The 27959-nt window shown below is 39.9% G+C and overlaps 1 protein-coding gene across 1 annotated transcript; it reads left to right on the top strand.

Moving 5' to 3' along the window:
* Positions 1-201: 201 nt before the first annotated feature.
* Positions 202-24526, top strand: LOC139442208 (uncharacterized). The gene is made up of 5 exons (XM_071222993.1): positions 202-292; positions 17883-18009; positions 18392-18519; positions 20646-20822; positions 21186-24526. The coding sequence occupies exons 1-5, from the start codon at positions 244-246 to the stop codon at positions 24041-24043; spliced, it is 3339 nt and encodes a 1112-aa protein (XP_071079094.1). The 5' UTR covers positions 202-243; the 3' UTR covers positions 24044-24526.
* Positions 24527-27959: the final 3433 nt, after the last annotated feature.

The following is a 27959-nucleotide window of genomic DNA, read 5'->3' as shown; positions in this document are numbered from 1 at the left end:
GATAAAGAAAGTTCTTGGAATCGGTTATAAGCGTACGACAGTCTATGTCAAAAGTCAACACTGTTGCTGTTAATGTAATAGTAAACACATGCTTACGTCAACGTCATAATTGGTGTTTACGTATTGTAGGCCTGTTATCACTGGCCACAGATACATGTAGTGTCAAGTTCCCTACTCCAGTGACAGATCCTGGATGCACGTATGTATATAGCCTCGGACTGACCTGGGTTTGCAGATGCCATCATGGAAGTTCTGCTGGCTGCTGTCCTGGCCTGTCTCCTCCACGTGTCAGGTGAGCTATTATTTTATCAAGGTGTAATTCAGGGAGTGTCAGGTGAGCTATTCTTTTATCAAGGTGTAATTCAGGGAGTGAATTAGGCGATCGATACACCTACTCTGTTTGGAAATTTGATGAAGTCCCAATCGGGTTAGATACCTCTTATTTTGATGTGTAACCGAGCGCTTTAATCGAAATGGTTTTGCCGATGGTGGATAACGAACTTCGTTTCAAAATTTAGCTATGAACACACAATACCATTAAGAAAGTGGTTAAATGTAACAAACGACTGTGTCTCGAATGTTTGGTGAATGTGTTGATTGAATTCGAGGGCATGCTCATTCAACGCTTGATTTCTGTATTTGGACATGCTTTTAAATGATTCGACAAACAAAAGGTCTTCCATTCTATTTTTCTTTCTTTTTTTCATTTAAAACAATATGTAATACACTCATAAAAAACGCACAGGTAGTATGTAGTTCATTGAACCTGACTATACAAAAACTCCGGTATATAAATTGGATATATGTTATTGGAAAATGTTGGTGGCCGGATATTCAAAACGCAGTCATTGTCGATTTGCAATGTCAATTTTATTGCATGTAGGGCCTCCGGCCTATATACAGAAAAGTTACAAATAAGTAATTTTACATATTTGGATATATGCTCATGTTTAACCATTTGTTTCTGAGGGAAATTGCATTTTTAACATATATGATATGTTGATGTTAATGTAGATACGTATTTTTCTGGTTGAATAAGGTTCTATACAAGTCATACCTTGAACCGATAGTGTAGAATGCCATTCCTGATGAAACATATTTATAGATTGTTCACGAAACTGTTTCAAAAAGAGTTTAACATCACCAACTGTTTGACTGCAAAAAAGTCCATATATAAAAGATTGTATATGCTTTGGAAAGATGATATATCCAAAGCATATGCAAGTTTGGTATGATGACATATACAAAAATATACAATTTTGTATTATGATGTATCCAAAATTGGTTTTCTTTGTATATATTAGTAAAGGGAGATAATTGTTATGTATTCGTGTATGATTATTCTATATGTGCAATATCACGTGTTTTAAGGGTGTGTAACATTATTGGAATGTTTAATTAGTACTCCTCACTGTTAACGGGAGTCCTTACTCTCCTTGCAATGATATTGACGGGTAAGCGATTGAGGCGTCTGGTACTTTTCCTGGCGCGGTGCTTGGTATGTGTGTAGACTTTATGGTCAAATTCACAGAGCGGATAAGCAGTCGGAGGTGATTGCATTGGCGGTGACTTCTTTATTATAATCACTTGAAAGTGTTGAAAGTGTTATTTGTGCTGAGCTTGGACTGGTTTGTACGGGATATGCCGCGATGTGATCCGTAACATATGTTCTCGTGCGCACAGCAGATTAGCCAACAGATTGGATTGCACAGAGAGGAAGAAAGCTATATCATTATTACTTAAAAGTGTTGAATTTGGTTTGTACGGTTTAATTGTACGGTATACATTGTTATAATGTGAAATCTCCGCGGAAAGCGAAAATCACGTTTCTTAAAACTGTAGTCCTCGGAAAAATCATCTTCTACGTAAAAATATAATCGACGTTTTAAAAGAAAATACTCCGAAAAATATCGTGTTTCCTGTTTTCGATCAGAGCTTTCAGCATGAAACATGCCTTTATTATTATTCATAACACAATATTATTATTGTCTGATCTTAAGTTTCCGGACATCATACGTTTTCTATCACGAATACTTGCACTATGACGAGGGGTGCGGCGTCACACAGAAATTGTAAATACTCCGATGATGGCTTGTTTTTATGATAACGTTGTCTTTTATAAGTTAATGAGATGTTTTACAGTTGTTCATGTAAAAACTATGAATGTTTATTCAGCATCCGAAAACTCATAACATGGGGATATATGTTTAATTAATGTCTTATGTGTTTCAAAAGGTAAGTAAGTACAATGTAAGCTTTTCTCAATATGCTTCAACGTGGGAAAAGGGTCAGGCATTATACATTTGTAGCTGTATTGCTCCCAGACCTGGCCGGTAGCCGGGTGCGCTGAAGCTATTCCCAATTTTTTAAAAGTTCTGATTTAACTTAGAAATTTTACTGCATTCGCCATCTTTGTTAATATTGATTTATTTACTTTTGCCATTGATTTATTACATTTGTTGGTATGAATATTGTCCAAACGGCCCGAAATTGCTAAAAATGCAATGTTTAAAAAATGTCTGGGGGTTTAGCCTAATGTCGTTTGCAAAGTCAACAAACTACGACTGTAAATGTATTGTACAACCGATGCAAGAAATAAAAAAATGTTACAAATACAAATTATTAAGTGGAATATGAATACTAATACCTGTACTTTTTAGAACAAGAAATTGACACATTGACGTATTCAGGTTTAATTGATATTTTCTTTACTTATGTAAATGCGAATTGTTTTTGTTGTTGTTGTGTTTCTTCATCTACAGTTCCACAAGGCACAAAACTTGCATAAATTTAAAACAAATAATAAATCAGTTAGATACTCTGGTTATTGCGCAAAGAAGAATCAAGTACCAACGAAAGTGAACAGCATGCATGACCCGATGTTATACAAAGCAATCATATAACATATCGTAACTCACAGTTATTGACAATCAGGCCGTCAACATAATGACGGTATCAGTGAGCACATCGTAGTATTTGAAGTTAAAAAATGATAACTTCATACTTTTACTCATACAAAATGAACTCTTATATTTGCTCAATAATTTATTTTTTGGGAACATATTTTATTCCTTTCAAAGGGTTGTACATCAGGATTAGAGGTTACACAGTAGGTTTAGTCAATTGCTGTGAAAATACAATGCATGGATGTACATTTCTTGTAGTATAAATACAGCATGCATAACTGAGACACATACATATACATACACACATATACAATACATATATGTATACATATATACATACATACATTCATATACACACATACATACATTCATACACATACATACACATGATATGCCTCAAGAAGAGCATGAAAAGTTGTACCGATAGTCAGATATAACTAAAGCAGTTATGATAGTATTGCTATTTGAGGCGTAACTTGACCTATAGCATTATTGTACAGGGCATGATTATTATTTTAATTTGCTTCAAGATATTAAATGAGCTATATTGTGTATGATTAAAATAGATGAGAGAACAACAGTATCGCTCATTTCATACATAGGATACTAAATGATCCCCCGTGCCGTACCATTTCTAGGAAACGAGTGAACAGTTTGGTATCAACTGTTTGGTTTCGCTAAGTTCATAAAACATGGTATTACACATAGGTTCGTTTCGTATTTTATTAATCGCCCCTTCTATGCAAACCCAATTATCGAAAACGAACGGAGAATTCCATGCTTGCTTTTCTGCATGAGGGAAGATAATTGATTTAATGTTTACTAAATTTACTAAATTAAATTATCGTTCCATCAGAATTCACAAATTACATATGTTAGCAGTTTCGGAAGTTATACACAGCATCTTGAAAATGAACAAAAACGAAGAAGAGGAATAGTTTATTTATGTGTCACTATTGAAGCACCCAACCTTCTTGGCTTGCGAGACACGGTAAAATATGTAGAGGATCTTTTATATAAAAAGCAAAGTTGATAGCATATGAACGCCTAACAAATTTACAAACCAGTATCTACCACAAAATGAACGAAATACATATTCACACACCATCACATATACATGTGTATGTACACCCATAGAAGTACCACGAACACACACTTACGTAAATATACACATTCACCGTCACTAACCCACCAACATATATTACATTACATTTCTAAACCTGGTAATTTAGTTCTTGAAATCCGAACATTCATACATACATATAAGCTCCACATCCACACTCAAAGTCTATAGCATTCCATACTCTCTGTTGTCCCATGACATCCTTTTTCATATTATGGAATGTGTTGTTGAAGGTGGTCAACAGACACGCCTTAAGGAAAGCTGCATCACTGTCCAGCTTATTTGCGTTGACCTCATTAACTAGCCTCTTCGCCATTTGAAGTTCCCTCGACTCAAATTTCTTTGGCCGTTCTGTAAAAATCTTGATGCCGTCTCTGTCAAAGTTGCTTTCCTCTGAGGACATAAACTGAGCTTTCTTCAATGCTTCCTTGTACTTCCGTATTAACGTACGCATATCCATGTATATCTATCTATATGTATATGCTCATGAGCAAAGGAAGAAAATCAAATTCAAGTTTATTCCGATAATCCTTTGTTGTTGTTTCTGTAAGTGTTTAAGATGTTGCCTTCTGCCTCAGCAATTGCGATTGGCCTGTCCCACTTTGGAACTTACTTACTTATATTGGAGATTTAACGTGCGCTTTGGAACTCATGAGTGTGAGTAGGTATACCCTAAAGCAACGTGTCAGTATTATAGCTTGAATAGTGTATTAAAACAGCACTAAGTAAACAATGTCATTTAACCCTCAATTAGTTAATGTCTATTTAACCTGCAGTATACTGTATCCCTTCGCGTTGAAACAAGGATTGATCCCTTGTGAGTTGTTGGTGAGCGAGACATGTCAGTTAATAACTGGAAGTAAGGGATAAGCCTTAGTCACAATACATGAACATTCCACACTGCAACACAATAGATTATCCATCATTATGCCTTTAATAAGAAAGTGAGAAAGATTACTAAAGATTGAATGATACATAACGGACCGTGCCTGCATTATATAGCCTGCCACGCCTGAGACGCATCACACAAAAACTAAAAAAAATAGGACTAAAAGGTCAAATAATAAACTTCATCCAAGATTTCCTAAACAATCGCAAAATTACCGTGGGTATAGACCATACACTATCGGACCAGTGTCCCCTAGAAAATGGCACTCCCCAGGGCAGCATCCTCAGCCCAACCCTCTTCAATATAATGATAAATGATCTATTCGAGGGCTTATCCCCTAAACTAAACACTTCAAAATTCGCGGATGACGGAGCCCTATGGATCCGCACTAAAAGCATTAAAATGGCAGAAAACTTAATCCAAAAATCTCTAAATAAAATACAACAATGGGCAGACAAATGGGGCTTCTCCCTTAACTCAGATAAAACAACAGGAGTAGTATTCAAACATAAAAACATGAAACCTGCCTACCCAATCCTCCAGCTAAACAACCAAACAATCAAATTCCAAAAACAAACAAAATTCTTAGGACTTATTTTCGATCAACACCTCACCTGGGAGGCTCACGTCCAAAACCTAAAAACTAGATGCAGCAAAGACCTTAACACATTAAGATGTCTCACCGGCTCTAACTGGGGAGCCTCCAAAGATACCCTCCTCTCACTATATACAACACTAATTAGATCAAAACTAGACTACGGCTGTGCCATATACAATACCCTAAACAACTCTCTTTCTAAAAAACTTGACTCAATACAATATCAGGCTCTCAAACTAATTACACGCACCCAACATGGCACCTCCTACACCTCACTTCAGGCCCTTACAGGAGAAATGCCACTAAATCTACGCAGGGAACATCTAAGCCTTAATTTCTGGGCCGCGTCCCAAACAAACCCTCTCATCCAAAACCTAATTAATCAAAACATTAGCCCAAGAAACCAAGCTCTAGCTCGCAAACACCCCTTACTCACCCCAATATCCCAAAGAATAACTAACTACCTCAATGAACACCAAACTCAAAATCTTAAACAAAACTGCAAAAAATCAAATATCTTCACCCCTAAACTCAAAATACCCCAAATAGACACAACGCTAGCTAACCAAATAAATAAACAAACCGACCCAAACATAGCTAAAACCACCACACTTGCATACATACACGAAAATTGGCCAAATTGGTGTCACATATACACTGACGGATCTTCAGACCCGATCTCCAACCACACAGGCTTCGGAGTCCATACCACACAACCAGTTATATCCACACAATCTTACCGACTCCCTAACAACCAATCTATATTCACGGCCGAACTTATGGGCATGGCCTCAGCCCTGCATAACCAACAATCTAAAAACAACAAAAAAATCCTAATTCTCACTGACTCCCTTAGTGGACTACAAGCCCTCCAAAACAAAAATACCAAAAAACGACCTAAATTAATAAACCAAATACTTAAAAGCTCCAACGACCTAACAAAAGCAGGCAAACAAATAACCTTCTTGTGGATCCCCGCCCACGTAGGAATTTACGGCAACGAAAGCGCCGATAAAGCAGCTAAATTATCTCTCAAAATTACAGAAATAAGCCTAAACCTACCCATCTCAAAATCAGAAATTAAAAGTGTAAACAAACAAAAAATAACCAAAAAATGGCATAATCAATATCGAAACTCAAATAGCCAAATCAAAAAAGTGCTCAGAAAACCACTAGCCAAACCTAAAATCCTACACCCCTCTAAAAAAATTGACAGATTAATTACAAAACTCCAAACAGGACACACTAACCTAAATAACCACCTAAAACAACTTAAAAGACACACCACAGGCAACTGCCCCCACTGCAAACAACCCGAAACCACAGAACACGCACTCATTCACTGCTCCCACTATCAAACACACAGAACCACACTACAAACCACCCTCAATCTAAATAAGGTTCCTACTCTAGATGAAATACTAAACCCTCAAAATAAACTAGAAAACTTCAAGGCCCTAGGCGTATTCCTAATCAAAACAGACCTAATTAAGCGCATCTAAAAATTAATTAATCTACCAATCCAAAATCCAATAAACATACAAACACCTACCTCAACCGGCTCCCTTAGTTCCCTCCTCCACCCACCTCGGCATTTATTCCAAATTTCAAAATTTCAAAAAATCAATATAAGCAACCCCTAAAAGCCCCCTCTTGGGTTGCACACACCACTTTCACCCTTCTCGGAATACACTAAATGGTCCGGCCAGGCCCGTGTGCGAAATACGCTGTAGTCGGAAAGCGCACGTTAAATCTTCTATATCAGTCAGTCAGTCAGACGCATCACAACTTACATATTATAGCTTGATAGAATACGCTTCATAAAGTCTTTTCAAATAACATAATCAGAACAGAGGAGATACCTTTAAAATTGGTGTATGTTATGTATGTTATAGTTATCCGTCATTTTTATCAAGTCGAGCAGTGTCGGATGCGATACAGACCAATTTTCATCTAACTGTATAATGTCCCTTGCTGCCTTTGAGAGTGTCTGTGTCTGTAGAGCTGGTTTGGTCCTTGTCTATTTGGCATTCACTCGCTGGAACACAAATATTTGATATAAGCATTGTAAGCGTATATAACATGTAATATATTTCCGATTATAGTACTTGTTGTTCATGCATATGTTCTGGCAATAAGAAATTTGATAAATATTCGGTTTGCTTAATTTCTCCTTTGAAAAGCTTCGTTGGTGCTGTATAATTTAGCATGCCCATGGTTCGGTGCAAACCAAATTATGTATATTTCTTATAAATTAAACCACCAGCGGCGGTACTGGAGCATATATCTAATGTAATACAATACAGAATAGTACATCAAGATGGCAGTTTCCATGTAAAGATTATGTATTTCTTAAGCTATGTACAATATATCTTGATAACAGTTTTTGACTGTTTGTAATCTTAGATCTTTTATGAAAATAATAGTAAGTACGGGAACTAGTTGAGTGACGTATTTTACAATAAAAGTGACGAGATTTACATCATTAAAACATAAAAGAATCTACACAGTGATACAAGTATAAATGGCGAGTTGTGATTTATTTATATTTAAGAACGAAGACAGTAATTGGGGATTTAACTTGCGCTTTCCGACATTATGCGTATTTCGCACACGGATAAGAACGAATTGTAATTCATTTATTTATACCAAGTACGAATGCATCAATCCGCCCGCGTTGTATCTACTTACATTTTCGTTAATGCCAAAGGACACCAACATCACAGGACTAAGTACATAGTTTGTTGAATGTTGTTTCGTGAATACACATTTTGCGTAACAAACCCAAATGGCCCGTTCCTTTGTGACAGGTGTTAATTAGATGTTTTGCCACCACATTATGTCCCGGCAATTTTATGACATTTAATGAACCTAGTCAGTCCATGGGTCTGAAACAACTTTATAAAATCAAAGTAACATGATTGTTACGTTATTCATATTAAATAAAAAAATGACTTTAAAAAGGTCATGACATGAATATTATTGCGCTTTTAAGGATAAAAGTGAAACTTTTGTTTTGGGATGAAAGTACAAAAAATACCCTGAAAAAGACATGATTAAAGAAAGAGTCAACTGTATTTATGCACAACTTCGCACAAACTGAAAAAGGTATACATATGTTTATATAGCTATAGCTGCATATATGCATGGCACAAAGATTAACATGAAATAATAATGTTGGTCATGTTTGTTAATTTCTACATTTCGTTGTTATTGGTATCCTGAGGATACACGGGTTCTGATCTTCTTTGACGTAGAATACATGAACTGGTTGAGTGCCATCAGCGTGAGAGGATTACCCACACATATACCCACAATCCTTTGACAAAGAGAAAGAAAGGATAATAAATCCTATAGATATCATATCTACCTGGTACTAAAAGTCCATTATCAATCTCCTCTAAAAACAAACTGTTACATCTTATATCCCCAAGCACCAATACTCAGTATGCTCATGGAGTAATTGTCAAAATCAGAAACACGAATGATATCCTGTGTACATGGTCACACCCGGTGATTGTTAAGATCTACAGATCTACTCAGACAACATGGCTGTCTGTATTCATCTCTCATATCCCAAAAGTCCCCCACCAACTTTCGTGATTCTTACAACAACAAAAAAGTGGGATGGGGAGATGTCCTACTGTGAATAGGAAATTGTTCATGCTTTTAACATATTTTTATTCAGTAAATGAATCGGGATTGGTAAAAACTGCTCCAGAAACAAAATTATATACATCAAGTATTATTGATATGTGTTGATAATATATATGTATACATACATATTATAAAACATAATACATATATACATTAAAACAGAACAAAAACAGGTGGCGAACAGTTTGGTGCGGTTGATAGAAAGGTATTCAATTATTAAGAAAAGTTAATTAACTATTTAATACTTAATACATATCTTATGATATGAATTATTTCTTATGTTATTACATTAGTGCAAATCCACCAGAACGTTTCCTATGTCTTTCAAGCCGATGAAAGTTTAAATCACTACAACCGATCCCACTTCGATAAAGGTTTCCCATAAAGCACTCAATTAAAACTGAAATAGAAAGACGAATCTTTTCTAAAAATATTGCAGTTAGAGCATGTGAAGAAAATGCAGTATATGGGATAGCCACAAGAGCATGCATGATGCGTTATCTGAGATGTGTCTTTCAAGCCGATGGAAGTTTAAATCACTACAACCGAGTCCGGGGCGATAAAGGATTATGTGACAAAATCTGGTATCATGGTTTAACTGAATATTAGTAACATTGCCCAAGTTTAATAATCCTCTATATCAGGTGACTATTCCAATTATTAATGGTATCAGGAAGGAATGACTTGGCATAGCATTCTGTTCTACAACTTGAAGCCTGTAAATTGGTTCTATTTCTTTAAAAGTAATCACTAACAGAAGAGATCTTTTCTATCTCGTAAAATATTTGGTTTTTTTGCTGTGTTAATTTCTCTATAAAGTTCCCCATTTTCGCCCCACAAATAGTCGGTAAGTGTAAACCTTTTGGGACTGGGCAATATATGCGTTTGCAGTGACCACTGTCCAATATTTGTAACCATTAAAGAAATAATCCCTAAATGTCATTCCTTCAAACGTTAAGTGTACTATTATTCTATAGCAGACCTAGATGGCTTAAATACTGTCATGCTGAATATTGATACTGATATATTATTCACATCGGGGGATGTGAACACAATTACTGACGAACTTACATCTCGAATTATAAAAGTTTGTGATGAACATATTCCTAATAGAATTGTTACCATACGATCAAAGGATCCACAGTGGATCAATAATGTAATACGTTCCTTAATAAGGAAACGAAATCGCCAACATAAGAAAGCTAAAAGACGTAATACTCCAGTTGATTGGGCAAATTTTAGGCTGTTAAGAAATAAAGTAGTCGACAATGTCCGTGAGGCAAAGAAGGCACATGCATCTAAAATTGATACTGTAATAAATAGTTCTCATGGTACAAAGACTTGGTGGCGTTTAGTAAAGGAATTTCGTAAACTTAAAACTGCAAAACACAACTTTCTCCCAATTGTATATATTTGGGGATAGGTTGTATGATAATTCCATGGATTTTGCTAATATTCTCAATAACTTCTTTGTGGACCAATCTCGCATATGTAATTCTGATATGCATCTTCCACCCGATGAATTAGATGAAGTTGAAAATCCATTAGTAAGTATGATTTTGATGGAAGATGAAGTTAGGGATATACTACTGTCCGTGGACACCATAAAGGCAACTGGCCCTGTTGGTATTGGAAGTAAAGTACTTAAAAACACAGCTAACAGTTTAGCCCCAATCCTTTCTAAACTATTCATTTTCTGTCTTATACGAACAATATTTCCATCACTATGGAAACAAGCTCTTTTCATTCCTATTCATAAGAAGAACAGTGTGAATGAATGTTCAAATTACAGACAGGTTGCGCTCACAAGTTGTTTAGCAAAGATATTTGAAAAATGTATATTTAAACACGTGTACAACTATTTAAGGAATAATAATGTGCTTACTAACCTACGATCTGGATTCACGCAGGGAGACTCCACCTCTAATCAGTTGACATATTTATATGACTTTATTGCAAAGGCTTTAGATGAAGGTAAGGAAGTTAGAGCTGTATTTTGTGACGTGAGGAAAGCTTTTGATAAAGGTTGGCACAAAGGAATAATTTATAAGCTACACCATTATGGTATTTGTGGAAATTTATTGAGATGGTTTGATAGTTACTTAGAAAATCGATAACAAAAGGTAGTTATAACTGGCTATAGCTCAGATCCAAAAGCTGTCTTGGCAGGAGTGCCACAGGGCTCGGTCCTAGGACCGTTATTGTTTATTATCTATATCAATGACATTGTTGAAGGAATACATAGTAATATCAGAATTTTTGCTGATGACACATCTTTGTATGCGAGCATAGAAGATCCTGATAAAGCGGCTCGTGATCTCAATAATGACTTGGACAGAATTTCAGAATGGACTGCTAGATGGCAAGTTAAATTTAGTCCCGAAAAAACTGAATCTATTCAATTTACCCGTAAAGTAAACCCTAGTCACAAACCTAACTTATATATGAATGGCACAGAAATCAAAGATGTACAAAGTCATAGGCCCCTTGGTATGACTTTACAAAGTAATTGTACATGAAAAATGCACATTGATGATATTGTCAGGAAATGTTGTCCTCTGGTTAACTGTTTAAGGAGTTACAAATATCGTCTATCCCGAACTACCTTAGAAACTATGTACAAATCATTTATTTCACCAATTTTTTATTTTTGTTGTCATATTTGGGACAACTGTACTAATGAACAGGCTAACGTATTGGAAAAAATACACTTAGATGTTCTTAGAACCATATGTTGCGCCGTCCGGGGTACGAGTCATCAGAAGATTGACAATGAAACAAATTGTAGGTCATTAAAAGACAGAAGATACAATTTAAAACTGGTAATGTTTTACAAAGTGAATAACCATTTATCCCCAGAATATCTTTGTAGGCTTATTCCTAATACAGTTTCGGAAAACACAAACTATGACTTAAGGGATAAAAATAATCTTCAAACAGTGAAGTGTAAAACAAAAGCTTATGCAGATTCATTTATACCAGCTACAACACAACTTTGGAATATGTTACCAGAAAACCTAACGGGGACAATTTAAGAATTTGCTTCACGTAAAGGGAGATAATGGTATACACTGGGATTTAAATTGTGGAAGCAGATTATGCCAAATCATTCACAGTCGCCTCAGGCTTGGCTACAGCGATCTTAACGCAGATCAACTATAATAGATATATCTTTGATACAAAAACTTGTTCCTGTGGATATCCTACCGAAGATGTTCTACACTTCTTTTTTGTGTGTACAAATTACTATGCTCTTCGAAATGAAATGTATTTTTACCAACATGGTTATTCTTTACAAACAGTGTTATGCGGAAATTCGGATTTGAGTAAGGAAGAGAAGATGCTAATATTAGATTCTATTCAATACTTTATATCAAAAACTTGCAGATTTTCAGTTAAATGATTGTTTAAAATAAACTGCAAATAGATTTATTATATATACACATCTAGCTTGGCATGTACAATTTATTTGTTACATCTAACCTTCATTTATGTATTCATTGTAATATGTCCTATGTGTAATGGAGTGGTATTAACATAAGCGCTTTGCTTGTTTACCAATCCATTTTCACACTTTTGTGAAAATAAATATGTTTAAACCATATATGATTATACATAACTTCTAACGATTTATGTGAAAGGAGGTATTTAGCTTGAGTGAGTATGGATCACGGCAGGGGACACCAGAAAGGTATTTAAGACTTCTAAGGCAATTAATCATAGGGCTTACCTTTTTAACTATAACGACATCATAAGAATGCCATAAACAATTTGACTGAAATATTATTTCCAAAGTCATAAATAAAAAATCCTTTCATTTTAAGATTATGTTTTGCACTAAGGCAGACTTTAACTTGACAATGAATGGTTTCTGTTTTCTTTGGATTAAATTTTACTTACTTTCATCCATTTGATAATTTTCTCCACATTGGCATCAATATTTTACGCAGTGGTATTTGGAATTGCCCATTTGGGGAATCGTCTGGACCCCGCAGCAAACAAAGTAAACAGAAATTCTAAGGGTGAAAAATATATACAATAATTTGTTGGCTCGACATGCTAGGCTCAATGAACGCATGTCAATTGACTAAACGAACATCCTTTTTTATGTACTTCAGTAGAAGTATCACGATGGACAGTGCATTCAACTCTTTGTCAAACAATATCAAGCAATATTTTAGCTTTAGAATCACCATACCATGCCATAACAGAAACATTTATATTAAATTGTGTATATTCATATTTGCCGCTATTCTTGATATTCATTTATTTATTTTACCGTCATTGTTTAAAACTACTCTGACCTGCTTGTATGTATAGATCATCTTATTTGTAAACAGTAGGAGTACGTATTATATATCTAACTGTTACAAAAGTCTGCTCAAATGTTCTATTTTTTTATTATGTAAAATGCTGTCAACATAAATAAATGCCACTTATTTCTTGACATTCCAAATATAGTTGTCATAATGAACATAGTTTCAAAGTATTATTGTCACATGCAATAATACTGTACGGTATTATTAATAATATTTTCAATATCAACCACATATTGTGATAATCCATGTCTGAAACTGAGTGAAGCAGTGGTGAAATATATCCATATATACAAAATTGTATAATTTTGGATATACCAAATATACAAAATTGTATATTTTGGATATACCATGAATACAAAATTGTATATTTTAAATATATTGGAATTTTCCCTTGTGTAAATAAAATTGGTTTAACCATACAAAGCCGTAACCATGAGAAAACAAAAGGTTTCTAATATGTGATGCCCATGTTACTTTGCCCATGTCGTCTAAATGTACAAGCATATTATAAGCAAGTTTGGGGATTCGGCGTGCATGCATTCCAAGAATATTAAACCAGTATTTCAAGCATCTAATTTGGGAGTTGATGTATAACTGGTATCTGCCACACTCGCCATAGACCATACAATTGAGTGTTGATGAACCAACGGATAAGATCTTTTTACAGGCTAAAAGATGTCGCTTTTCGAGACAATCGTATCGCTGAAATCCCCATACTTCTGGTCCATATAACAGGATTGGTTGGATTTGGGCATCAATTAATTTTTAAAATATATTCGGTGTAAAAGCTCCTACTTTCTGCGAAACAGACATTACATTGATTAAGGCCTTCTTTGCACGTGATGTTATAACTCCGATACACTTTTCTTGAAGTTCACTTTATGGGTAAACATTACACAAAGATATGTATGATGGCTCAGAACATAAACACATTTACCATCGAAAAACCATCTTTCATTCAGTGACACCTGACCCCCTCTTCTGAAAATGACAATATTTGTTTTATCATAGTTAACTGATAGTTTCCACTCTTTGGTGTAAAATGTTAAGTTGTTTTTGTAGTCCAACAACAGAATCTGATACTAAAATGACATCATCGGCAAAAAGAAGCATCAACATTTCTTTTACATTTGGGAACATTTGAATTCTATGTTCACCCTCAGCCATAATTTCATAATATAATTCTCTGATAAAAATGAGAACAATATCGGACTCAAAATACATCCTGTCCAACAGGACAGTCCAAGAACTCGGTTACATCGTCACCACATCGTACACATGATTTGATATTTGAATACATAGCTTTTAATATAGAGTATATTTTCCCCTGAAGACAAGTAGTTCTTAAACAGTACCATGGTTTATAACGATCAACGGAGTCAAAAGCTTTTTTTAAAAATCCACAAACGCTACATATACTTTGTGTTTACGACATGATAGACAATTTTGGATTATTGCATATAATGTGAATATATGATCTGACGTTGAGTACTTTTTTCTGAAACCAGCTTGAGTTTCGGGAATCTTATCACGCATGTTAGCCCAATTCGTAATCCTGGAAAGATGTAAAAATCTTTCCAAGAATACTCATTAAGGATATTCCCCTATAATTGTCTGAGTTGTTAAACTCTCCTTTCTTGTGTATTGGAATAATTACCGAACAAGACCAGCTTCTGGGGAATATACCACTGTCAAACATTTTATTGAAACATTTTTGAAGAAAAGGCATCATCTCAAATTTGGAACATGTTATCATTTCAACCACAATATGGTCAGGACCAGCAGCATTTCCACATTTAGATGTACTATAACGTCCAGAATTTCAACCTGTGATATGGGTGATTCCAGAATAAGTTTGTCAACATCAATATAACATGAAGAGGAAACATCAATAACATCGTCAAAGACATCACTGTCAGTGTTGAAAACAGTGTCATTTGAAAAAAACTTTCATAAAATTTATAAGGCACTCAGCCTTTGAGATATTAACATTTTATTTGTCTGCTTTTTAAATGAACTTATTTGTTTCCAAAACTTAGAGGGAGAATGGATAGTATCACTCATTTTCTTTAGCCTAAATATACACAAGTCAGATATACTTTTACTGCATCAGGATTTATAGTTCTCTTTTTGCAGTAAATATTTCTATTAGAATCAGTACATCAACGTCTAAATGTTCCCAATGCTTTTCGAGCATCCCGTTTAGCAATCTTACATTCGTCACTTCATGGGGCCTTGGTATGTTGATAGTGCATAAGTCTACTTCTTTTCCTCATACAATCTGCAGAATCTAAGATAACATGGACGAAATCATCTATAGCCCCATCTATGTTAAAATCCAGTTTACTCAAAAGTAGTTGATTACAAGACACCATCCTTTCCTGCAGGCTGTTCAAAAACGTTTCACAAAGAGATTCATTCCAAACAATCCTTTCTTTTATAGCAACCAGATGTTGGCTTATCATTTTGGTTTTTCATGTTTGGGAATTTACATGTGAATTCTAATGGTAATTGATCGGACTTTATAAGATCTCCAATCATGAACATGTTAATGTATTGAAAAAGATTCGGAGAACAGATAACGTAATCATTCACAGTACAGACCTGGTGACCACACTATGTACATTGCCCTTCTGCGTCACCATATACCCTGTCGTTAACAATACATAGATGGAATAACACATGTCTAACAATATCTGCCCAAATCTGTTTATTACACTGTCATGGTATTACGATTGTCTAAAACATCTTCACACTTGTTCAACAATGTCATGGAGGAAAACAGTACAGCAAAATGCACGTGCAAGTTATGGCATTCGTTAACTCGTGATAGTGGCTATGAAAAGGCACGCATAAGCCAACAATTTGTCATTCAATTGTCAACATGTTTCAAGTTCGAAAATGCCGAGACACAGCGCTGCTGATCGGAACATCGCCACAGGACGTATCCAAAGAGGGGAATCGCAGTTTTCTGTTTCATGCCACTGTTCAATTCCACTGCAGACCGTCCGAGAAACGGCCGACCAAGAGTTACCACCCCTGCATAGGATCACTACATTCGACTGTTCCACCCACCTTCGACATCGCAATGCCACAGCTACAGAGACTGCAGGACGCATCTCTGGTTTGAGGAGATCAGACCAGACTGTCAGGAACCATCTTCGCGAGGCTGGAATCCGATCAAGAAGACCAGTTATCGCCCATCTCTTGGAATTCGAGAAACTGGAGACGAGTGTGGTTTACCGATGAATCACGATTTCTTCTTCACCGGCGAGATGGAAGACAACGTGTTTATCGTCGTCGATATGAGCGTTTTCGACAATTTCGGTGGCGGTAGTGTCATGGTGTTTGGGGGCAAAACCTACACCATGAGGTCTGATTTGGTTGTGGTTCATGGAAATTTGACAGTAAATCGCTACATGAATCAAATTCTTCAACCTCACCTTCTTCCAATCATTGACCGCCAGAGGGAATTGTTTCAACAGGACAACACTTCACCACACACATCTCATCTCACAGGAGACTACCCGCATAATGCCAACATGAACGTCTTGCACTGGCCGTCGGGATCTGCAGATCTCAACCCATTCGAACACCTCTGTTATGAACTCGATCGACGTGTACGCCAACGTCAGAACACGCCGCAGACACTCCCACAACTTGCCAACGCGTTACAAGCAGAATGGCGCAGAATTCCGAAGGACAGAATTCGTACAATTATCCAATCAGTGCCGAGGAGATGCAGAGCCGTGGTTGCTGCCCGGGGCGGTCACACGAGATACTGAGTTCAGTGCAACATTGTGGCCTTATGTGACATGACAATGAACTGTTTTTAGTGCCTTTGTACAACGAAAACATGTGACTTTCAAGGTCCAAACTTTCATATTTGTATCTATGATCTTAAGTGAGACCTGGTATGAGATTTACCCTTTTCCTAGTAAGACCTGGTATGAGGTTTTACTTTTTAATTGTAAAACCTGGTATGATGTTTTACTTTTAATAGTAAGACCTGGTATGAAGTTATACTTTTTTCCAAATAAGACCTGGTATGATGTTTTAATTTTTCCAAGTAAGGCCTGATGATTTGAGTAGCAGATGGAATTTGGACTTAGTGTTTCAAACCTCCACTGTTCTAAAATCGAAGACAAGAGATGAAACCTTTTTATTTTGGATGTCGGGAATCGAACCTGCAACCTCACATACCGTGTAAAGATTTGTAACCCACTATTTTCCCACTGAGTTCTTCGGTCTTACATTGCCGATACCCTCCTGCCTCGGTCTTATTTCCTTGACAATTAATCTTGGAGTCATGCTCACCCAGAGTGATTTATTATGGGCTAGACTTGAGCCTACTACACCTTTGCTAGTTATTGCTCTGCGTCTGTTGCAGTGGGGAACCTCCCTCCATCCATCGACTGCCCGCAGTCGTTTACTACGTTGGTGAAGCCGGGTCAAAGGTCAGCCGCTGTCACCTGGAATGTACCGACCGCCAGCGACCCCGAACAGGGGAAAGTCATGTAAATATCCTCATGTAAACACCAAATTGGTTTAAAGTCAAATAAAATGCATTACTAAGGGACGCAACTCTGCAGCAGGTGCATCGTCCCGAGGTTCAGGAGTTAACTGATTATTAAAGTACAGTTTCCACCCTTGCCGAACTTGCTGTAATTATGGAGTTACATTTTGGCTGGACTATCGAGTCTGTGCATTGTCCAAACAAAATCGCGAAACGAAATCGCCATCGGGTTGATGAACAAAATGGCGACTGCGGTGCAATCGATCGATTACAGGATTTGCAGAACGTGTGTACCGTCAACTGGGCGTCGACAATTATTTTCCAAATCTTTTCATTGTTTTAATCAAGGTGCTCACTTTTGACAAACATCACGAACGTTTCAGTCCGAAGTTGACCAAGTTCTCGCCGAGCCCAGGTTCCATGCTGACTGTAGGTACCCACATCGTCAAGTACTCTGCGACCGACAAGGAGGGCAGGAGTGACCACTGTACATTCACCATCACAGTGGAAGGTAAGGTGTACCGCACAGGCCCCATCTGTCCCTTGTGTGTCTCCCTGTGCACCTTTGTGTGTCCCGGTATATCCTTGTGCATCTCCCTGCCCACTTTTGTGTGTCTCCCTGTGTACCCCTGTGTGTGTCCCGGTATATCCTTGTGTGTCTCCCTGACCACCCCTGTGTGTGTCCCGGTATATCCTTCTGTGTCTCCCTGTGTACCCCTGTGTGTGTCCCGGTATATCCTTGTGTGTCTCCCCCTGCCCACCCTTGTGTGTGTCCCGGTATATCCTTGTGTGTCTCCCCCTGACCACCCCTGTGTGTGTCCCGGTATATCCTTCTGTGTCTCCCTGTGCACCCTTGTGTGTGTCCCTGTATATCCTTGTGTGTCTCCCTGCCCACCCTTGTGTGTGTCCCGGTATATCCTTGTGTGTCTCCCTGTGTATCCCTGTGTGTGTCCCGGCATATCCTTGTGTGTCTCCCTGCCCACCCTTGTGTGTGTCCCGATATATCCTTGTGTGTCTCCCTGCCCACCCTTGTGTGTGTCCCGGTATATCCTTGTGTGTCTCCCTGTGTATCCCTGTGTGTGTCCCGGTATATCCTTGTGTGTCTCCCCCTGCCCACCCTTGTGTGTGTCCCGGTATATCCTTGTGTGTCTCCCCCTGCCCACCCTTGTGTGTGTCCCGGTATATCCTTGTGTGTCTCCCCCTGCCCACCCTTGTGTGTGTCCCGATATATCCTTGTGTGTCTCCCTGCCCATGCTTGTGTGTGTCCCGGTATATCCTTGTGTGTCTCCCTGCCCACCCTTGTGTGTGTCCCTGTATATCCTTGTGTGTCCCGGTATATCCTTGTGTGTCTCCCTGCCCACCCTTGTGTGTGTCCCGGTATATCCTTGTGTGTCTCCCTGCCCACCCTTGTGTGTGTCCCGGTATATCCTTGTGTGTCTCCCTGACCACCCTTGTGTGTGTCCCGGTATATCCTTGTGTGTCTCCCTGACCACCCTTGTGTGTGTCCCGGTATATCCTTGTGTGTCTCCCTGACCACCCTTGTGTGTGTCCCGGTATATCCTTGTGTGTCTCCCTGCTCACCCTTGTGTGTGTCCCTGTATATCCTTGTGTGTCCCGGTATATCCTTGTGTGTGTCCCGGTATATCCTTGTGTGTCTCCCTGACCACCCTTGTGTGTGTCCCGGTATAGCCTTGTGTGTCTCCCTGCCCACCCTTCTGTGTGTCCCTGTGCACCCTTGTGTCTCCCTGTGGACCCTTGTGTCTCCCTGTGGACCCTTGTGTCTCCCTGTGGACCCTTGTGACTCCCTGTGGACCCTTGTGTCTCCCTGTGGACCCTTGTGTCTCCCTGTGGACCCTTGTGTCTCCCTGTGGACCCTTGTGCCTCCCTGTGGACCCTTGTGAGTCCCTATGGACCCTTGTGTCTCCCCGTGGACCCTTGTGTGTCCCTGTGGACCCTTGTGTCTCCCTGTGGACCCTTGTGACTCCCTGTGGACCCTTGTGTCTCCCTGTGGACCCTTGTGTCTCCCTGTGGACCCTTGTGTCTCCCTGTGGACCCTTGTGCCTCCCTGTGGACCCTTGTGAGTCCCTATGGACCCTTGTGTCTCCCTGTGGACCCTTGTGTGTCCCTGTGGACCCTTGTGTCTCCCTGTGGACCCTTGTGCCTCCCTGTGGACCCTTGTGTCTCCCTGTGGACCCTTGTGAGTCCCTGTGGACCCCTGTCTGCCTGTCCACCCCTGTGTGTCCCTGTCCATCCTTGACTGTCCCTGTGTACCTTTGTGTGTCTCCTTGCCCACCCTTCTGTGTGTCCCTGTGCACCCTTCTGTGTACCTGTGTGCCCTTTTGTCCACCTGTGCATCCCTGTGTCTCCCTGTGCATCCCTTTGTGTGTCCCCGTGCATCCTTATGTGTTCATGTGCATCCTTATGTGTGTCCCTGTGCACCCACGTACAAGTTTGATTCAATTTGAGTCGTTTAACATTTGATGGTTTATGATGTGCAGTTTGTAAATTACCAAAACTGTATAGAAATTATATGGACGAATACATTCCCCACACTAATCACAACGTCTATACCTATGTCGGACATATCACCAGAGCGTGGAACATACTCCCTTTAAAATGTCACCTCTATTCGGCCAGGTGCGCAGTGCCTGAGTATTGGTGACATCCTGCACGGCCGGACCACGTGCAACCAGGGAGCGCGGTACGGGGAGAAGTGCAGCGTGGTGTGCGACTCCGGCTACGAGGTGCTAGCGGACAACTCCTTCACGTGTTTGAGGGATGGCAGATACGACAAGCCGGCGCCTGTCTGCGAAGGTAGGGTATACAGGTGGTCATGGCCATGACTGTTGTCTTGGATGGGACCCGTGAAGATCCGGGTTAGAATAGGTCTTCAGCAACCCTGCTTGTCGGACGTGGGGAGACATGCTTGTTGTAAGAGGAGACTAACGGGATCGGGTGGTCAGGCTCGCTGACTTGGTTGATGCATGTCATCGTATCCCAAATGCGTAGAACGATGTCCATAATGCCAATCACTGGATTGTCTGGTCCATGCTCGATAATTTACAGACCGCCGCCATATAGCTGGGATATTGCTGAGCGTGGCGTGAAACAACAAACATCCAAACAAACAAACAAACAAACAAAAAACCAACCAGCTAACCCTCATTTGCGTTTCAGAGGTTGGTTTCTACACCCTGCTGTGCCGGAACATCACGTCATCGAGGGCATCAACCTTTCTCAAATCAGCAGAGAAGAACTTTCAACTTGTTTTCGAACAGTTACAATCGCGAGGGTACATTCCCATATATAAGTCCACGGAGTACGCAAAGAAAATGTGCCAGAACGCAGACAACTCCAACCATGGGGTGTGTGTCTACTTGCGGCGCTTGGCGCTATTTGAGAAACTGAAGGAAGACATAAAGACACTTCCGGTGACCAACTCTCGCAGAGGCGACGACGCCGACAACAATTTGATCCAGTACACGTACCGTCGTCTAATGACACTACATCCTGAGATTCATCGGTTCTGTGACGACACCAACTTTATCAACGACCTCTACAACGACTTTCCAAATGTTCAGAGAATACATGATAAAAACAAATATCAACGCATACTTGGGCAGATTTTCTCAGGAAATCTGACGTTTGATGTTCTGAAGTCAGAGGCTAATAAAGTATGTAGCCCGGATCATGAGGGGCCCGACTGTCTATTGAGAGACGTTTTACAATTAATAGAACGTGCAAAGAGGTTTATTGCACATCAAGAAAAGATAGGGAGATGGGATGATGAAGACGTTAATCATTATTTCAATGCTCTGACATTTAGTTCAATCCTTCTCAAGTGGAAATACCATGGTCGAGTCAATGCCATACAACCTCACAACACAACAGATCAACAAGCAGTCATCACACAGATCATCAGAGCAGTGGCCATGTACATTGATGATGGCGCAGACGAGAAGTTGGAGATTCTGATGTCGATGTTTCCATACTTCAACACAGACAAGATATGTAACAGTGGGAAGATGTGCTTGTTCTGGAGAGTAGTTGACCAAACCAGAGTCTACATCAAGTCTCGCCAACCGGCGACAGGAAAAGGTGTCAAAGTGCTCTTGTTGAACACCGACCTTGACCTTCGAGAGTTCCTCAGACAGAAACAAATGGAGAGGGTTCTCCAGTTCCTAGGCGATCAGGAGTATAACTTGGTGGCAGTTGCAGACGACTTAAAGAATGAATTCAGCAAGGTCATCAACCAGCGATTTTATGAGCTAAAAACATACTTCAAAAAGATTCACAGTTTTAGTGCTGCGAAAGCTAAGGCCGATTTGATAGTTTTCCATCAGTTAAATAACCTGACACAATCAGCAAGAACTCTAGCACCTGAGATAGACTCAGACATTTCGATAGTAATTGGTTTCATGATGACATCTGCTGCCTTAGAAGTGACTGAGAAAACTATTAATTTCGCCGTAGTTATGGCTGAAAGTTGCAATCCCTTGAAGGCAGCGACCGATTCTTCTGTGTCTGATATCATGGATGCGACGGCTGAGTTGGTGAACGCCTTAGCAACGCTAGGATCAGCTACAAGGCTAGTTATCGCCATACATGCCCTTAGGGGGCACATCAATCACGTCAGAAATGGGTTTGCGAAAAATAAAGAATTTATTGGCGATATGAAAACTATAATGGAATCAATAACTCAAGACAAAAAGCCGGACGACTTTGAGGCTGCTAAGGACAGATTTTTGAAAAAGTATAATGATTACGTACCTGCAGTTTCTAAACCAGATGTTACAGAAATGGCTGTTTATTTTAATAAGGTTCTTGAAGAAGCATGTAAGATCATTGAGGGTACCTCTACCTCTCTGGCTGCAGTACCCAAAGCATTCATAGGTTCAAGTGGCCTATGCTGGACAACCGCAGTGAAAATTGAAAAGTTAGTATCTACGCTTGAATCTATCTATGACAAACAGTATGAGCTGGTTGAAGTGTTAGCTCAAAACGTCCAGTCACAAGTGGCCATGAAGGCTGCTGATGGCATAGTGGCTGATTACGACGCAATAGCAGGAAGTAATGGCCAAGATGAAGATGTTTTGGAGAGTCTCCGCCAGGTGTCGGGGATGTCGTACGTGTGCTACAGAATCATGGTCCTTCAAGTCATAAGGATGTATTGTGACGAGCTGCAGTACAAGGCAGGGGGTGTTAGGCCTCATGTATGTAAAGATGCGGGAACGGACATTTCAACTCTGTTGGCATACAAAGAACCACCTTGCTCTTCAAGAGGCCTCGAGTTCCAGACCGTTTCCGGAAGGAAAACAAGGCGCGGAGACACTGCATACATGAGTATTTCCAAATTATATTCAGGCCAAGAGATTAGCTTCAAAATTCCTAACAGCAGGTGGTTGTATAAAGCTGGGTGGATTACCAAAGCCGATCTGACAGCCGTGATCTATGTTTCTGGTTTCGAAGTATACTTGCCATCTGAGGTCCGCTACCGTCGGGACATCCGGGTCCATGTTGAGGTCGATGGTGAGAATGAACTGGTCCCGGGGGGCACGAGGTATACCATCAACCCATCGCGACCCATGGTGTTTGAGTACAAGGTCGGGCATGGCGTGAACTGCCGACAGCACCGGGGCTATGACAACCCCTACACAACCTGCCACACCAACAAGATCCCTGATGTATGCCCCAAAACAGAATACTCCTGTTTTGTGGATGGAGGAGATAGGGTCCTGCACCCATCTATTTTCTCCCGTTTCAAAATACGTGTAAACGGGTATGAGGATCTCCCTGGCCCGAACCCAACAACGCCAGTACCAGTCAAGGTGGCTGTGCGAACCTGTGCGTACATACCGTCAAGGAGTGATCAGCAGTTTCAGGATCAGTTCCGGTATCAGGGGCGGAATCGATTGCCAAGCACCTGTTGTCCAGAAGAACAGTACTGGTCCGGGCGGCACATGGCTTGTCGGAACTGCCCGAATAACTCAACCGTGGCGCTCCGGGGATATTATTGTGAGAAGCAAGCCGATTAGGAGACGGGTTCAACCCTATTCTCACGAGACGGCCCGTGGCAATGAAATGGTTATTGTGCTAGGGAGGTGAAATTGGGTTTAGCCTCGCCCTTAGGATTATTGCACTTGTATAGCGCCGTGCATGCATCTGGGAGTGTGTGGGGTGATTGTACTTGTCCGGATTAATGCCGGGTTGGGGCTACTGAGTTACTATGCCGCAATTTAACATGGATGCCCCACTCACACATATTATACTCCGAGACGAGAAGTTCTTGTTATATTCCTTAAACAAAAGCGCCAGAGAGGGTAACGTCTTTTGGTATGACGGTACCAGGGCATCGAACCACCGATCTTCCGCTCTCTGCTAGAGTCAGATGGTCCATGAAGTGGATCTCAAGTGGGGCCTTACTGCTTCTGACCTATGATGGTATCCATCAAAACACCGAAAATGTCAACATCTTGATCTAAATGTGTAATAAAATATGAGAAAATAGTTGATGAAAATGTGTTTTGTTTATGACTGTGACCAGGGGAGCTTACTTGATACTTTCCTTTTCAACAGTACAGCTGATCAACACATTGATTCATGCAGTGAACATTATCCTTAGAAATGTGTGCACGGGTGGCACCGCGACCCTTGAAGATCCGGGTAGAAAATAGGTCTTCAGTTACCCATGCTTGCCGTAAAAGGCGACTAATGGGATCGAGTGGACAGGCTCGCTTTATTGGTGCATGTCGTCGTATCCGAATTGCATGGATCAAATCTCATCCCAGTCACTGGATTGTCTGGACCAGACTCGATTATTTACTGATCGCCGTCAAAAAGCTGGAATGTTGCTGAGTGAGGCGTTAAACAACAAACAAACCTAATGTGCCGCAATTTGATGTGCATAGCTGCCAGAAGCGTGTGATCGTGGGTTCGAATCCCGGTTTACCACGATCATGATTTCAGGTCTGTCAGCACCACACCTGTGCTCGTGGGTTTCACCAAAGTGGTAAGCGTCTGAGACCTACATTACTTCGGGCTTTCCTCCCACATTAAGCTGACACACCGTGATATAACTGGAATACTGTTCAGAGCGGCTTTAAAACCAACTCACTGACTGGCCATTAAAAGCATCCCAATTGAGATTCCGGATTAGAATGGGTTTGGTTGCTGGTTACCCTGACGGCTTGGATCACTGGATTGTCTGGTCTAAACTCAATGATGACATATGGATGGAATGTTGTTGAGTGCGGCGTTAAACAACAAACAAAACATATTAACACCAAACATAATTGGCAACTTTATCAATAAATTCATTGACACCATTTGAGTTTGGGTTGCCCTATGAAATATCATTTAGATTGTAACAGTTATGCAAAAACTATGCAAAATGTGGAAACTGACGTAATATTTATCAAGGAGATATAATGTTATTACGGTGTACATTGGATGAAATAATGTAAAACTCACAGAATATGAACCATAACTAGCGATGTTATTTTTTTAAAACTTTACTTCCTTATATCCTGGAAGGTAAAACGAATGTTTTGTTTCTAACTGCGTTATAGACCTGGGCCCAATTGCACAAAGCGATCTTAGCTCTAAGATGATCGTAACTTCCATACTTTAACATAGGCTTACGATAGTCTCAGCGCTTAGATCGCTTTGTGCAAGTGGGCCCAGAACCTCGAACGTTTTATTCTTTCAAGGCGTCCGTTTACACAGTTTCTGCCCGGGGTAATTTAATTATATCTTAAAAATTTAGCATTATACTTACAAATACTTAGTAAATAAAAATAATTGAAATCAGATTGTAAATATGGTACTTTGTTGCATTTGGAGGTATGTTATTATCCATGAGATTTGATGGAATTTGATTTTTAATCGAACGCGATTGACTCGAATTTATGGTATGCCTATAGCCTAAATCAAGAACGCCGTCACCATGTTTGAGCGACATAACGGGATATTTACAGGACGCTTCTATCACTTTAGTCGTTTGTACACGAAAGGATCATTCATTTCAACATGTAATGGGACGGTTTCTCGGCATGATAAAGCCAACAGATTAAAACGATATCATAATAATTAATAAATGGATATTTGTAATGCCCATTAGTCCATCCGTTGACGCATGCTCAAATGATAGCGCCAATATTATTATCAATGCAACTGATATTCTTTCTCAGAACCTCAGCCTTCCTGTGAGATGTTAGAAGAGTCATACAACATCTCACCCTACCGGGTACCCTTTCACGGCTGGGTAAACACAGGCATATTTCGAACAAAGTCACTTGCGGTATATGCTACATGTGTGACAGACGCCTTCGAGGCGGTGGGGGAGCCAAGTGTTCGCTCATCACACCGAAGACCCGGGTTCTATTCCCCACATGAATACAATGTACAAGCCCATTTCTGGTGTCACCCGCCGGGATATTGTTTGAATAATACTAAAAGCGGCGTTAAACCATACTCACTCACTCACTCACTCACTCACTCACTCACTCACTCACTCACTCACTCACTCACTCACTCACTCACTCACTCACTCACTCAGTAGAAAGTCTCCGGAGTCAAGCTGCGGATAACGATCACCTATCCAAGGACCGACGTTGTTTAACTTCGCCTGATTTGTGACATGCGCGCTGTGCACAGGATCACGTGCCACCACCACGTTTTCCGTGGCGGTCATCACATATGCAAATAACGGAGCTCAGTTTGGGGCCACTTTCAACGGTTACAATCACACATGACATCACCTTTGATGCGGTTCACATTATGTAGCGGACATTGGAGTTTGAAGTAGGCAAGGTACAGGGTTTACATGAGATCTATCTCCTTGAAACTACATCTCATATAAATCCCCTACCTTTCCTATTTCAAACTACCATGTCGGCTACATCTCATATAAACCCTCTACCTCACCAACTTCAAACTACCATGTCCGTCACATCTCATGTAAACCCTCTACCTCACCAACTTCAAACTACCATGTCCGTCACATCTCATATAAACCATCTACCAACTCTACTTCAAACTACCATGTCCGCTACATCTCATGTAAACCATCTACCTCACCAACTTCAAACTACCATGTCCGCTACTTCTCATGTAAACCATCTACCTCACCAACTTCAAACTACCATGTCCGCTACACCTCATGTAAACCCTCTACCTCACCAACTTCAAACTACCATGTCCGCTACATCTCATATAAACCATCTACCTCACCAACTTCAAACTACCATGTCCGCTACATCTCATGTAAACCCTCTACCTCACCAACTTCAAACTACCATGTCCGTTACATCTCATGTAAACCATCTACCCACTCTACTTCAAACTACCATGTCCGCTACATCTCATGTAAACCCTCTACCTCACCAACTTCAAACTACCATGTCCGTTACATCTCATGTAAACCATCTACCTCACCAACTTCAAACTACCATGTCCGTCACATCTCATATAAACCATCTACCAACTCTACTTCAAACTACCATGTCCGCTACATCTCATGTAAACCCTCTACCTCACCAACTTCAAACTACCATGTCCGCTACATCTCATATAAACCATTTACCTCACCAACTTCAAACTACCATGTCCGCTACATCTCATATAAACCCTCTACCTACTCTACTTCAAACTACCATGTCCGCTACATCACATGTAAACCCTCTACCTCACCAACTTCAAACTACCATGTCCGTTACATCTCATGTAAACCATCTACCCACTCTACTTCAAACTACCATGTCCGCTACATCTCATGTAAACCCTCTACCTCACCAACTTCAAACTACCATGTCCGCTACATCTCATGTAAACCATCTACCCACTCTACTTCAAACTACCATGTCCGCTACATCTCATATAAACCCTCTACCTCACCAACTTCAAACTACCATGTCCGCTACATCTCATGTAAACCATCTACCCACTCTACTT

The sequence above is a fragment of the Haliotis cracherodii genome, unplaced genomic scaffold, assembly GCF_022045235.1.
Source record: "Haliotis cracherodii isolate W230 unplaced genomic scaffold, xgHalCrac1.p SCAF_5, whole genome shotgun sequence".
In the NCBI taxonomy this organism is placed as follows: domain Eukaryota; kingdom Metazoa; phylum Mollusca; class Gastropoda; order Lepetellida; family Haliotidae; genus Haliotis; species Haliotis cracherodii.
Note: the sequence above shows the minus strand (reverse complement) of the source record. Positions and strands in the feature narration are given on the sequence as shown.

Coding starts and splice junctions, on each gene's coding strand:
- LOC139442208 (XM_071222993.1), top strand. CDS start 244: ATGGAAGTTCTGCTGGCTGCTGTCCTGGCCTGTCTCCTCCACGTGTCA. Junction 18,520..20,645: donor ATTCACCATCACAGTGGAAG/GTAAGGTGTACC, acceptor CTATTCGGCCAG/GTGCGCAGTGCCTGAGTATT. Junction 20,823..21,185: donor GCCGGCGCCTGTCTGCGAAG/GTAGGGTATACA, acceptor TTTGCGTTTCAG/AGGTTGGTTTCTACACCCTG.